This window comes from Diachasma alloeum, unplaced genomic scaffold (genome assembly GCF_001412515.2).
Source record: "Diachasma alloeum isolate Michigan unplaced genomic scaffold, Dall2.0 Dall_scaffold_01200, whole genome shotgun sequence".
Taxonomy (NCBI): Eukaryota; Metazoa; Arthropoda; class Insecta; order Hymenoptera; family Braconidae; genus Diachasma; species Diachasma alloeum.
In genome coordinates, this window is record NW_021681309.1 from 4,795 (window position 1) to 20,648 (window position 15,854).

General features: G+C 42.6%; 1 protein-coding gene across 1 annotated transcript; it reads right to left on the minus strand.

The window, feature by feature from the left end:
• Window positions 1–9,126: 9,126 nt before the first annotated feature.
• LOC107046086 lies at window positions 9,127–9,996 on the minus strand. Its single transcript, XM_015268588.1, has 2 exons — window positions 9,694–9,996; window positions 9,127–9,297 (listed from the first exon to the last, which is right to left on the minus strand). Exons 1-2 carry the CDS (start codon window positions 9,994–9,996, stop codon window positions 9,127–9,129), a joined length of 474 nt encoding a protein of 157 aa, XP_015124074.1.
• Between the last annotated feature and the right edge of the window lie 5,858 nt (window positions 9,997–15,854).

Genomic DNA, 15,854 nt, shown 5'->3' on the forward strand with positions numbered 1-15,854 from the left:
GATAAGGCTGTATCCAACGGTAGTCATGTTGTTCTCGATGGTGCAGGGAATATAATTCCTTTATTCAAAAAAAATTTTGAAAGCGACCATAGCTATTCCGTATGTGTCAATTGTCCCATATGTGGTGATATGACTGTCAATAAATGCATAATTAAACCGGATTACGTAGCAATCTTCGAATATGGTTATAACGATTTCCTCACGATCTTGCAAATGACAATTGAAAATATTATGAGCCAATCGTTGACATGTCAAAATAATCATATCGATGTGAATCGATTAGTTACATTCCATGATCATTTGTTTATCGAATGCCCTTCCAACCACAATTTGCAGGTGCCATTGAATGCATTCCCAGTAAAATTTAACGTGAGGAATATGCATTACAATTTACATGGAATCGTAAATTTTATTAATCCAGAGAAAGTAAAAACCGGGTCTATTGGTCATTATAATGCATACATCTTGAGAAATGATAAATGGAATAAGGTTGATGACTTAGAATTGCAAGAAACCCTTGATATCGTTTCTACAGATACGATCTGTCCTCATTTGTGCATTTACATCAGAAATATCGACTCATAAATAGGTGGCACCTTTCAGATGTATATTTTAATGTATTTCCTTTATTGCTCATCGTCTTAGGAGGATAATGTAATAGTGTAATATAATAGTATGATATAATAGTATGATATAGACTTATAATTTTCCTATTATACTTTCAATTTTTGAATAAAATGAACCAATGTAAAGGTATCCATTTTTTCTCACGCTATAGAAAGGTCTGGCAAAATGAAACGTATTGACTGACGGAAATACTCTCAAGTTTTCAAGTAAAAGCTCCCATAGCTGGATTTTTAGCTGATAAAAAATATTCTACATTCCATCTCCCATTCATTCTGCTCGTGGCTTTTGAATCCATTATGTATTCCACTTTTTTATCAATACCTTCACTAGGAAAAATCATACGAGTGCCCATCACTAACAACTGTGATGAATGACGGGATTTTTTAAATAACAGAAGAAATGGTCAACCGTAAGGGACTCTGTTTAATTTCCTGAATGATCAAACATTTCATTCTTCTGCTTTTCAAAAAATTATTTCCCCAAACTTGGCCTACGCCAATCATTCCATACCGATCTGGAACACAATACACATTAGACAACTTCAAGCTGTTCCAGAACTTGAATGATCGACCATTCACATTAGAGTAAACTATTTCATCATTGACAAGAAATTGCCATGGAGAAAATGGAAATGCATCTGAAATATTCATGTCCACTAGATAATGTTACAGGAAACGTGACTCGAGAGTAAGTTTTTATTTGGACTCAACGACAAAATTAAATATTACTTATGGAATTGAATAGTTTGACAGGTGTAGCTGTAACCTTACGCCCGCTGAGGCTTGTAAAGGGCACAGTCATAACTGGTGTAATCTTATCCATCGGACGTCATGCAAATCAAGAAAAATTCATACAACTTAAATTTTACGATAAAAACAGAATAAAAAATTTACCTAGATATTATTTTAACCGTAAAGTAAGTCGGACCAACTGAAAATCTCGAGTTAAAGGATTTTTTCATTATCATTATCAATTCTATTCATCTTCACACATTAAATTTTTTCATTTCATTTACAGTTACACCTCAACTCTATTATTTGGACTTCATTCTCTATTATCGATGCTTCATTGGAATCAGAGCCTATTGGTTAGAATCGAGTTTTCGGTTTAGGAATTTTTCAAGAGAAATGTCTCGAAACTCATCATAAAATTATTATGGAATACAGTTTGAGCGAGATCAGAATTGATTGATGATTCATACGATCAGAAAAAAAGGCCAATCGGTCATAGATATTCCTTCAATACTTCTTATGAGATTTTTCTCACGTGATTTCATCCATGAAATTCAATTATTAAAATCTACCAAGTCACAGCCCATTAATGATCGAATTTCATATATCAATTTTTCTGGAATTATAACAATGCAATAATGTATATAACTAATTCCTTAGTTGATGTATATCCACAACGCTGTACTGGAAAAAACAACTACGAGGGAGAACTGGAGATCAGAAACATTTATTGATCAAGAATACCGAGATTATGTATGGCATGTTTATGGCACTGGACAAGTTAGCTACCATGGCGACATACAATTGAATGAAGTAATGGAGCTCAAGTCCGAGTAAAAATGAAGGAAGATTTCAATGATAAACGTGTAATGATAGTAAGAAGTAGGATACAATAAAACAATAATACTTAAATCACTCTATTTAGGCTTGATCCACTATATCATGAGACAAGAAAAAATGTACCACAAAGGAGGACAATTACATTTCTGTCCATTCTCAAGCTCAAACTGGTTATCAATCACTGCGAATAACGCCATACAATAGTTTGCCATTTTCAAATGAAATTTGTTATTGAGGTCGACTTTAAATTCCATTTAATGATTTTTTTGCACGAATACTTCAGTCGATTAGATCTTCCTTTATATCATACTTACCTTGATCGACAAAAACAATGCTGTCCTTCACAAACCACTAAAATCACACCTTCCACTAAAATCAGGTCTCCATATTGTCACAGACGAACGATTGTCCGATGAAAACCTCCGTGATCGATGAATTCTTCCAACAATTTCAATATATTATACCACATTGAATGATGTAGGGGTCATTCATACCTTCTAGGAGGTGAAAAGGAAAATATCCAGCATCCCAAGGAAATTAAGTTTTACAAAAGATAATAAAAATATCTCCCCAATTGATTTATCGCTAGCACCCATTTGGAGTACAGACTCTTGGTATCATATGAGATATATATGCCAAATTTTGAGATGATATTTTTCCTCTATCACAAGTTATCAGCTGTACGAGAATGAGGAGAACAAAAAAACGGAAAAACGTGAATATCTCGGAAACTTTGTGGGTAATGGTATGTAAATTTTGATTGATTTAGATAGCTGCCATCGAGACGAATATTTTGAAAAAATAAATAAATAAATCCGCCCAGTAGTAAAGGAGATATGTGGCAAAATACATATTTACAAAAAATTGAATATCTCGCGAACTGCTCGGTCGATTTTGTCCATCCAAAATACCATCCGTCTATATCATAAAAGCTACAAGCACACCAAATTTTAAGTCACTATCAACATTTTTTAGTGAGTTATCGTGCGCACAAGGTTTTCCACGATAAAACAGATAAACCACAATATCTCGACGCACTACAAAGATGGTCTCTACATTATGGGCGCCCCGAATAGAGGCCATCGAGACGAATATTAAAAAAAAAAAGTTGAAATCCGTGCAGTGGTTGATGAGATATAGATCAAAAACGCAATTTGAACAAGTGGTTATATCTCGGGAACTACTGGATCGATCGAGCTGAAATGAAGCACCAAAATGGGGCTTATTTATAGCTATCATGACACAGAATTTCAGATTTTTATCTCCGAACGTCACCGTATTTATGTTGAATTTTCTAAAAATACACCCCCAAAAAAGACAATTTGCACATACATACGTACAGACGCAACCTTAAAAACATCATTTCTTCACGTTTCATGATGTTCTAGATCATTTGCAATGAAAATTAGAAAATCGAAAAGTCGACCAAAAACAATGCTTCCCTTCGGAAGCCAAAAAGGAGATTGTATAAAGCAAACGTGCGCAAAGAATTTGCCTGGTCTCAATTCTATAGGGAGTGCACAGAAAAGTACTATTTCCCTGCGGGGAAGGAGACACTGATCAACAAGCAGAAATGACCAATCACCAATCTTTCTTTACAATAGACAACGAATGCAAACGAAGTGGACTGAAAAAGAAGAAATAGAACCTTATTTCTCATAGGATGTTTAGGACTCCCTCTCGCGGACTCCGCGTTTTCTTTATGGAGTTTATAAACAAAAACCTCCATCTTCAACAAATACAATGGAGCGTGCAGGACGGCCGAGATTGTTACCACCCAAGGCGACGCGTGTGCCAGGGGTGCCGCCATTGTTGTTGGGGCGACCAGGGGGAACAGTGGATTTCGTGGCTATACAAGGATACAACTGACCAATAGAGATACCCAGTGTCTATGGAAACTGCGATCATGCAATAAGTAAAACCACACCCATGGCTTGCTCTCAACGATCATAAGAACCCCATAAAATACGTAAATTATGAGGGCTGGGTGACACTAATGTGGTCTCGTCCTTCAAGTGGCCACCTGGAGTCATTCTTTCGTGCAGCCCCAGGTAGTCGAATCTCCGTCTTACCTGTCTTTTCACCGGACAAGTGAAACTGCCATCGTAAGTCATCGGATCGTCACAGAGAGTCACCCATCAATACTTCTTGTCATCAAAAGAAGCTCTTCTTCCTGCTAGTAAGTGTCATCGGCGTGCAACATCACCGCGACTGAGTGATCACACCCGACCCAATTTTACTTGATCAACAACTGTAAGTTAATGCTAAGTCGTTATCTACTAATTTTTTCTTTTTCTTTTCATTCCTTTCCAATTCTAATTCTCCAAAATTCTCCTCTCCGAGGTTTTATCTTGGGATCATTGTAGACAGCCTCTTTTTTATCACTAATAAAAACATTTCTTTATGGCATTAGATGGGGTTCTTTCTCTTTACGTGATCTCCATTTCTGACTCTCGCGCAATCTACCCTAGTGCACCTTAGTTCTTTATCCCATGCAATCCGATCCCATCCTTTCTCCCGGTCTCTACCCCTTGTAATTGGTCACGGTCAGGACAGTCTTTGGGATCACCTTTGTTACTGATTTTCGCCCATTCCATAACCTAGAGATCGCAACATCCCCACCAAGAATAGATTTTCCAAAGTTTGCAGAACTCATAGTTTCTCCTTCTAACTAGTGCTACGTAAAAAGACCGTCACGAGGGTGAACTCATCTCCCAAAAGCAGTGGAATTTCAGTGCACTCAACAGGTTATAAGCCTGAAAGTTTTAAACCAAAAGTACCTCGACATTCAGTGAATATGAAGAATCAAAATGGAATAAAAACAGTGAGTGATCGAGTTTTGGAAAATAATAGTGAAGAAAAAAACGAATTGGAAAAATGCTGAAAAAAAGGAAAAGTCCAAAGAAGTGCGGTCTAAAAGCCTGGGCCTGCCATGAACATTGACCCGGAGACCCGAGTGATTGAAAAGAAGAGAAACTCGGGAGGACGATTGAGCGATAAACAACCCCATAATGCTCAAGGTGATTCCAATATTGTGAATATGAATGGTGAAAAAATATTGTGAAAAAAGTGAAATTAATCTAGTGAGCGCGGAGGATAAAAACTTGTAGATTAATATGCTTGAAGATGGCCTCGATGATATCTTTAATTAAATGACTAGTGAAAATCCAACACCCGCGGGAAAATATGAGGCGAACAAGGACAAAGGAAAGAAAAATCGACTGAAAATCGTGAAAAAGAAACAGGAAAAAGTACGCGCTCGTGAAAATCGTTTAAAAATCGCCAAAAAAAGAGAAACAATTCAGAACTCGCGAGTTTGCAAAAAATCGCCTTGAGGGGTATTCATCGCGACAAATCACCTCGGAGACGTCTGAGTTCGTGTCAGAGACGCAACCATCGATAGAAATCATTCCAGTGACTCCGGAGGCATTCTACGCCCCTGATGGATCCCACGATTTCATGGAAATTACCCCAGCGTCTTCAGAGATGATCAATGCCATCTCCCAAATTTCAGACATAATAGAAATTATCCTAGCAACTCCAGAGATGATAGACCAGGACTCGCAGTTTACGCAGAGAATTGATATAGTTCCGGAGGCACCAGAGACATTTTACAACCACTGATGGCTTCTCGGACATAAATGAAATCATCCCAGAGACACCCGAGGCTGTGAATATATTCTCTCCCACTCCAGAAATGATAGACCCAATGGCGATCATCCCTGCAAGTCCAGAGGCTGCTAATCGCATTTGGGAGACTTTGGAGCCAACCATCCCAATAACTCCAGAGACTCCGTCAATAATTCATTTTGTGCTCGAACACCAAGGGGATGCTGCCCAGCCTAGAACATCACATGAGATGTCTTTAAGCCCTAAAGGTAAATATCTAAGATTTGTGGACATTAATTTTTTTTCTAGTGCAGAGTTTTTTAATCAAAACTTGCATTTTTCTTGTTTTATACTATTCAGAGCTACGAAAGAGCATTGAGGAAATTGAGGCTAAATTAGCAGAGATTGCTACAACCCTGGAAAATCGGGAGCGAGGAGATCAAGTGATTCAAGAAGAAATACAACGCATTCAAGGTATGCCAACTTAGGGCCAGCAGGACCTTGATAAGATTGACATGGAATTGAAGCAGAGCAGCAACCGGCAGCGATTGGCCCGCCAGGCTCTCGATTTTGAACCGTTGTCCCTGAGAATGCTATCGGATTGGAAATTTATTCGTTTTTTTTCATTCTTTCTTTATAATTATTCAACATTTTTGTAATCTTTTGAATAGAGAATAAATACATTTTAGCATAAAAAATGAGTTGCAACTTTCATTTCATGTAGCCTCCAATATTCCCTATCCTATGCCTGAAAGTTTTCCTGCTCGGGGAAGTCAGAGGAAGTTTCACTCTTTTCTTCCTGGTCTTTCACCTGTTTTCTTCCCTTAAACGTCTTTTTCCTCCTTACTGTCCAGAGGGATTGAAGGGTAGATAGTGGGAGGACTTCTGCACCTATATAAGTTGCGAGGTCCCTCCAACCCCCATGTATCACCTCACCCTCCTCAGGAAAAATTTCAGTGCTTTTTCATGTTTTCTTAGTGTTGTGAGATGTTTTGTTTTTCTTTTGTTGTGTTGTCTTATTTTAAAAAAGTTGAAAAATGGTGGTACCCGTTGTCGCTCCAGACACTGTCCACAGGCTAGTCATTACATCGATGATTAGTTCTGTGTTTTTTGTGAAAATCTGGGCGCGTTTTAGTGTCTTTGTTAGCGATTTTTTGCGTGTTTTTTTTGTTCATTTTGTTTGTTTGTCGTCATCTTCTCCTTTGTTTTTTGAAACCCTCTTACGACAAACGCGTGCATGTTCCGTCCGGTTTTTATGCGTTTTTTTGAATTTTTCAATAATTTTTTTCGGTTTTCATCAAAATTTTTGGTCGAAAGTCATTTTTACTCGCGTTCTCTATCGCGATAACTTTTCCGTAAAAGAAAATTCTTGCTCGCGTTTTTTTCATTAAAAAAAAAATTAATTGCTTTTAATATATTTTTTCTGTATTTTTAGATGCAGGAAACGAGAAGGGAGAGGGCCTACCTCAGGGCAGCCAACGAGTGGCTGCTTTGGGAGGACGAGGAGGGCGAAACCCTTGATGGTGACGATATGTTCCTCATCAGAGCCCTCCACGCCAGGGTGGGAAGTTGGCTGTTGGAGGCCGAACATGAGGCCTACATGGTCACAAGTCTCTCTGTCTCTCTTTTTCTCTCTCGCTCGCTCTCTCATCGTCTTCATTTTCTATTCCTTTTTTCCCCCTCTAATAACCCTCCCTTCCTGCCTATCCCTTCTTTCCTTCCTATTAATAGGTTTTCTGTTTTTTTGGTTTCAGTGAGGAGAACGGTGGGAGGGTGGACTCGGGCCGCTCACCCTCAGAGCTCGATGGGTGCGGGCGCTCCGGCGTGAGGCCTAGTGGCTGATGGTCGAAAGCGAGCAAGCTCTCGAGCGCTACGAAATCGAGGATCAATGGGACCTCCAAATCCTCTTCGGGGACGCCCTTCACCACCCCGATTGCACCGAGAATGACTGGGACCTGGAGGAGTGGGAGTAAGACACAGTCGCCACGAAAAAACAAAAACAAATTTTTTTAAATATATTTCCACTTTTAAAAAAATGTAATGTTTGCATTGAATTTTGGATTTGAAAAAAAGGAATTTTTCAGAATTAGTTCTTATAAAAAAAAAAGTTGAATTAATTTCTCTCCTCTCATTTAACACGGAAAAAGAACTTAAAATTTACTTCCCTCCAAAAATAAGTATTTTGGAAAAAAGAAAAAAGTTCACGTTTTTTTATGATATATTTCTTTGTTTGGTTCCCCTAGGGGATACAAAGAACTTCCATTTCCCCACCCCCCCGTACATAAACCTTTTATTTTATTTACTAAATCTATTACTAATAATATAATCTACTATTTAGATTTCTTAGTCCTATAAACGTATAGCTACTATGTACAACTTAACCTACCAAAGCTGAAAGCGAGTGTTGAGTGAGAAAGCAAGTGCGACAGTGAGCATGAGCGTGAGAGAGCGAGTGCAAGAGCGAGTGGCCCCCGCTTCCGGTCTCCGATGTTCCTCTGATTCTTCCAGAGCCTTACTCTCTTTATCCTCCCATATCCCTCCCTGAGACCCTTCCCACAGTACCCTCTCCCTCCCCCACACACACCCGCATATCCACACATCCCCCTTCACTCATTCACTGCAATTACCCCGTCCTACTCCCATTCTATTATCCACCTTTCACCCTCTCCCTTTTCGTCCTGAATCTCACATACTCTGTCCCACACGCTCCTTTCTTCTCCCTCCTCATTTCTGCACACCTCCAAAACATGCGTCCATGTCTCCTCCCTCGCATGACATCTCCTACATCTTTTCCTTTCCTCCTTCTCCCATTCTCTCTCCCCTCTCATTCCTTCCCCTAAGGTATATCTAGCCAATCTGTTCCACCTTTCCTCCCCCCATTCTTTCTCCAGATATTCCGGAATCCCCTCTGATCCTACTCCCTTATACCACCTATTCGAGGTAGACTTCACTATCCTTCCCCATCTTTCTTTTCTCTCCTTCTCCCTATCCATCTCCCTATCCATCCACCCCTTCTCTACACCAAACCGAGCAGCCCCCTCTCCTCCCTGAACCTCCTCCTCTCCTCCTCCCATTTTGAGACCCCCTTCTTGCTCTCCCTTCTCTCTATCGCGCTCAGACAGATCCTGGCGATACTACTTCCCTCCCCCCGTCACAGCTTCTCCTGAAAATTCCACGCCCTATTCGCCGCTCTTGTCCTCAGTTTATCCCTCTTCAATTCCTCCCTAACTAGGTATCCCGACGTCCGCTTTCCTAAACCTAGTACCCATCTCATATACCTCTCCTGCATCCTCTCTACCTTATCTCCTTCCTTCCAACCCTAAATCTCCGCACCGTACCCCACGACCGACCACACCAGCGAATCAAATAGCCAAATCCTCCTCTTCCAGTCCCTCTTGAGTCGTCTTTTCCCCATCCCCCACACCGGCCCCATTAGGTTCCCCGCCTTTTCAATCCTACTCTTCACCTGCTTTTCCTGTCTCCCATTCCTCTGAAACCAATACCCCAGGTAAAAGAATTCCCTTACCTCCTCAACCTCCCTCCCCGTCATCATCCATTTCCATTTCTTCCCCTTTCCACCCCCGAACACCATTACCGTTGATTTCTCCGCATTAATCGTCAACTCCTTCCCCTTCATATATTCTCCCATAAATCCCATCATCAGCCTCATCCCCGCTTCATCCTCCGCTAACACGACCATATCGTCCGCATACGCCAGCGAAAAGATTTTCGTCGCTCCCAGCGGTACTCATCCTTTCCACCTTTTCCTCAGTTCCTCTTCCAGATTCGCCAGCAATACGTTGAATAAAATCGGGCTCAGCGGATACCCTTGCCTAACCCCCCTCGCTGTCCAGAACTTCCCAGATACCCTATCTCCTACACTAACCTTGCTCGCTGTCTCCCTGTAAATCTCCTTCACCCTCTCCGTTAACGCGTCTGAAATCCCTCTGTCCCTTATCACCTCCCATAACACTTTCCTGCTCACCGAGTCAAAAGCCGCCTTCAAATCAATGAAACACGTCACCAACTTTCCCCCTTTCTCCTGCACCTGCCAATTCACCAGATAGTTGAGCATGAAGATATCATCTATCGTGGCCATTCCTCTTCTGAACCCAGTTTGGTTGTCCGGCACAATCCCCTTTTCCTCCATTTCCCTCTCTAATCTCTTTGTCAACACTGACGCATACATCTTGTACAGTGTTTGCATCAGTCCCCCCTGTATTCCTTCACCCTCTTACCCTCCCCTTTCTTTACTATTGGGGCCCGCAGCCGATCTTTCCACTCTGCCAGCCAACCTCCACCCTTCCAGACACCATTACATATCCTCCGCGCTACCCTTTTCTTCCCGTCTCCCCCTTCTTTCCAGATCTCATTTTCTATCTCATCCTCTCCTGTCGCCTTTCCCTCTTTCAGTTTTTTTATCACCACTTCCACTTCCTCGTATGACAAACCGTCCTCTCCCCGTCCCGCTGTTTTGGAGGGGTGGAGGGGATGAAGGAGCCTAATCCTATCCACCCCTCCTACCATTCCCTAACACTCTACATTCTACTCCTCCTAACAGTCTCATAAAATAGTCCTTCGATTCCTCCAACCCGATTCTTTCGTTTACATTCTTGTTTGTTTTCCTCTCCCTATTCACAACCTCCCACACTCTCCCCTCCTCCACTACCCTCCCCACCGCCGCTTCAAACTTTGCCCACTCCTCCTCCTTCTTCCTCAGACATAGCTTATTATAATCCCTTTTCCTAACCCTATACTCATCCCTCGACACTTTCCCTTTCCTCGCCTGCCTCAGAGTCCTTCTCACCTTTTTCTTATTCTCTTGGCACTCCACGTCCCACCAGTCCCCCCAACGCTTCCCTTTCCTTTTCATCTCACTCTCTATCCTACTTTTGATCTCCTTCACCCTTTCCCTTACTTCTTTCACCATCTCATCCACCGAACCCTCCCCCCATTCCACCTTCTCTAATTCTCTTCTCAGTTTTTCTCTCTCCTCTCTCTCCCAGAAAGATACCTTGGGTGACTTCCTACTTTCCTTCGTTCTGGATCCCCCTGCCTTCCTAGACTCCTATCCTTTCACCGTTACCACAAGAGCGAAGTGATCCGAATCACATTCCTCTCCCACCACCATACTTTCCACTATTCCCCTCCCCCTATCGTCCATCAGTACGTAGTCTATGACCGTCCTATTTACTCCTTCCTCTCTTGTGAACTCTCCCTCCTCATCCCCCTTCTGATTCCCATTCAAAATCGTCCACCCCGTTTCATCCAGCGCTTTCAGCAGCATTTTTCCCTCTTTGTATACTTCCCTATCCTCAGACCTTTTTGACTCTCTTCCCCCCCCCCTTCATCATCCTCCACCAGTCCCCCTTCCGTCCCCGTCGCTGCATTAAATTCCCCCTATCATTACTATCTCCTCTCCCTTTCTCTTCATTTCTTTCTCGACCCTCTCCATTTTCCTGTCCATATCCCTATTTTTTTTCCCTCCTCAATCTTATCTTTCCCTCTATCCACCCCTCGGTCTCTTTTCCTTCCTCCTCCACTCCTTCCTACTCTTCTCTGTCGCTTAACTCCTTCCTTATTCCCATCAACATTCCTCCCTTCGCCCTTCCTTTCTTATGATCCCTTGCGGCTAGTTGTACTTTCCACCAGTACCCGTCAGACAGTCTCTTCTCCACCCTCTCCCAGGCTGCTTTTTCAGTCCAAGTCTCCATTAACACCAACAACTCCCCTCTCCTCAGGCTCTCCTAAAAGTTTTTGTCTTTCCTTTCTAATCCCCTCACATTCCAAAACTCCTTCCTTTTTTTCCGTTTCTATCCCGCCCAACCTTCCCTACTGACCATTTGATCCTCCCCACCCCCTGGCTGATCGATCAGCTCGGTCTCCATCCCTCCATTATCTACCTCCTCTGTCCTGTTACCCACCCTTCTCTGATCCCCCCTTCTCACATCCTGCCATTCCTCTCCCCTCTCATTCCATAGTTTCTCCGTTCTTTCATCGATAATCCACCTCTCTCCATCAATCAACATCATTCCCTTTCCCACCCTTACTCTCCTCCGTTTCCTTCTTTCTATCCCTTCTACACGCCCCAGCCTCCACTGCATTCTTTCCATCCAAGTTAAATCGTTATCCAACCTCTCTGGCCGACCCCTCAGTTTCGCCCTACCTTCCATCACCTCCCTTTTCTGACTGGGGTCCTCCAGCTCCACCACTACTGTCCCCCTCCCTTGCCGATCTTTTCCTCCCAGTTTTCTTATTTCCTTCACCCCCACCTCGACCTCCAACACCGTTGTCAGTAGGTCAACAACCTCTTGTCTACCGTCCCCTTCTCCCAGTTCAATCTTTCTCACCACCAAATTCTTAGTTCCCCTCTCCCTTTCCTTTTTTTCCTCCCTTCATTCCAGTTCCCATACTCTTTCCTTCAGTTTCTCATTTTCTTTACACACCTGTCCCCCCCCCTCTCCCCCATCTTCCACTTTTCCCAACTTTAGTTCCCTCACCATTTTCTCCAGAGCTTCCACTTTGTCTGCTTTTGTTTCCAGCGCTTCCAACCTTTCCCTTACCTCCACAACCTCCTCCTTATTTTCTCTCCTAACTTCCACCACTATCTCCCCGAAGTCATTCATTTTCTCCCATAGACGTTTCTTTTCCTCTTCCCACCTGCCTTCCCACTTCTCCCATTTCTCATTCACTATTCTAATCTCCTCCCTGACCCCCCTCCCCTCCTCCTTCAGCTCTTGCAGCTTCGAGAACGTTTCCTCCTTAAAACTCTTGAGAAAACTCTCCATNCGAAGTCATTCATTTTCTCCCATAGACGTTTCTTTTCCTCTTCCCACCTGCCTTCCCACTTCTCCCATTTCTCATTCACTATTCTAATCTCCGCCCTGATCCCCCTCCCCTCCTCCTTCAGCTCTTGCAGCTTCGAGAACGTTTCCTCCTTAAAACTCTCGAGAAAACTCTCCATTCTTTCCACACTCTCCTCATATCCTCCTCTCCTTTCCACCCTTCTTCTTGTTTTTCTCTCCTCCCCGCTGTCTTCCAATTTCACCGACCTTCTCCTCTTACTATCTTCGCTATTCTCCGACCTATTTCCTCACCACCCGAAACCCATCCTTTCCTCCTTCTTCCATGCCTCCAGCGAAGACAGAGATCTAGTTCTCCCCCCAATAGCCCTACCTAGCCTCTCCAAATTCGTGCGTCTCCCTCTCTTTTTCTTCTCCATCTCTGCCCCCCCCCCGCTCCACTCTTTATCAGAAAGGTCCGACAACTCCCGCGAAGGCTCATAAACGGTCTCATTTTGGCCTCCTCCATTATCCTGCTCATTCCCCTTCCCGCTCAAATCTTGCTTATCCTCCTCTCTCGCCCCTCCTTCGTCACCACTACCCGCTCCCCCCTTCCCACTCGCCGGTATCCCCTTCGACCTCGACGACACCACCATTGAGTGGAACAAATGACTCATCTCCCTTCCTTATCCTTCTCACCTGTTCTACCGACCTGTCCGATCGTTAGTTGCCCTTATCACCGCTTCTCTCTACCTANGCTTATCCTCCTCTCTCGCCCCTCCTTCATCACCACTATCCGCTCCCCCCTTCCCACTCGCCGGTATCCCCTTCGACCTCGACGACACCACCATTGAGTGGAACAAATGACTCATCTCCCTTCCTTATCCTTCTCACCTGTTCTACCGACCTGTCCGATCGTTAGTTGCCCTTATCACCGCTTCTCTCTACCTATCGCTACCTTCCCCTTCCCACGCCCTGTCTCCCACCAAAATAACACCTATCCCCCTCCTCCCCTTCGCGCCAAGATCAACCTAACTCTTTCTCCCACGAAGCCACACCTAAATATCCCTCCTCCACCTACTTACACCCCAAACACACTACTTTCACACCACTTCACACACCACTCCTCTCTTCTTCCACCCATTCCCATCCTTTTTCCCATCCAAACAACCTCTAAGCCTCTTCAAAAGAGCAAAAAACCTAAGCACTCCAAATACCTGCCACGCTCTCCTCGCAGACTGGAAACGGAAGTCCTCACGTGTTTTTATTTTGAAAAAAATTCATTAAAAAAAACGTACATTAAAAAAAAATCTTGAATTTATAAAAATTTATATCTACGAAAAAATAACTTACATCTAGCATTGAAAACTTACATATAGTATTGAAAAACTTTGACACCTACTTTACATCTAGAAAAAATCCAAAGGAGGTTTCCTTCGTGTTCATTTTTGAATCGTTGGGTTCAACCATATGGCGTTTTCTCTTATATTCGTAGGGGAAAGTTGAAGCGCCTTCATCATGCCTTCGTTTTGGGTCCGTCGCGCGGATAATTTTGCTCCCCGGTTTCGTGATGACACCATGGTACATCGTCCGTCGTATGTTCTTGTAGTTAATTTGGTAAGGTTCTATCTTATCGACGATGAGGGCTCGAATCGAATCATACTGAATCTGTGTACGCCTCTCGTAATTTAGCCTAACACTTTTTATCGACATACGCGGCAGCGTATCGGCCAAGAAAAGTTTTGACTCCGACTGTACAAACGATCAGGCCGATCGCTGCCGTGTATCTATACACGAAATAACTACGCCCTCCACTACCTCCGAATCATATCCATTAAATAAAATACAAACGTGACGAGCTACATGAAAAATACTCTTAGTTACATTATATATGTAAATTGGCCACAAGCTTCTAATTGATGTAACTATTTTTTTGTTCGAAGCAATATTTAAAAAAATACGCGCATAGCAACGGGTTCACATGACCATTCTCGCATTTCACATCAACTCCTATCATTTTTTTTGTTACGGAGTTGGTAGCAGTGTAATACAACCACACGCACCAAGGAGGGAAGCCCGGGAATCTACAAATTGAATATGGTGCACGAATGATGAATTCCACAGATATTTTTCAATCGAGTTCCGTGCACAAATGAATTCTCGAAGAAGCGAATTCAGTCGGAAAAGCTTGAATAAATAATTAAAAGTCGGTGCAAATAACGACTATGGAATAGAACTATTTGTTTTACTTCGATTGTTAATTGGAAAGATGATTTATCGTGTGAAAAATAAATGAGCGAAATTGATTTGAAAATGAAAAAACTTTACAGGATATAAAATCGATTCCTTGTTTATTTTGAAAAAAATAATGAAATCTCCATAAAAAAAAATGAACACAAATGTTTTTGTAAAAAAACTGCGCTAAGAAAAAGTTTTGTTTGGTTCTTTGGGAAGTAGAACTTTTTGAAAAATACAGAGAAATGAAAAAGAAAGCCAAGTCAGCAATGTCGAATAAACGAAAATAGTGCACAATCAGATTTCTATAAGAGAAATTGTTTCAAATCGAATGAGGATTTAAAAAAAATTCTCCCATAGACCCCATGTATGGGTGAACACCCATACTATAGGGGGTGCCAAAAAAACTCAACTCCCGTTAATTCCCGTCAATTCACGTCCCACGTGATGGGAACCACCACTACACCTCCATGTAGCACTCATCAAACTCAACTCCCGTTACGTCCCACGTGACGGGCACACCCCATATATGGGTGAACACCCATACTATGGCACCCATATATGGGCACCCCCCCATATATGGGCACCTCCCCACACCACCCGTGACGGGAACCACCACTACACCTCCATGTAGCACTCATCAAACTCAACTCCCGTTAATTCCCGTCAATTCACGTCCCACGTGACGGGCACCCCCCATAGTGTGGGTGTTCACCCATACATGGGGTGTACCCCATATGGGGGGGTACTTATGTATATGGGGTGGTAGCCATATGTAGGGGGTGCTCATATATGGCACCATGAGGTAAAAAAAAAAAATTCTAAGAGAGTTAGAATTTAGAAAGAAAAAATTTCCGCTTCACCCAACCGGAAATCGAACCCGGGTCTCCCAGATACGCGCCGGTTACTCTTACCGACTAAGCTACCGAGAACCACAGAAATTCACTCTCAAATTCACCTCAAACACCGCCTAACCTCCTTTAGGCATTAAAGAATTCTAAGAGAATTAGAATTTAGAGAGAAAAAATTT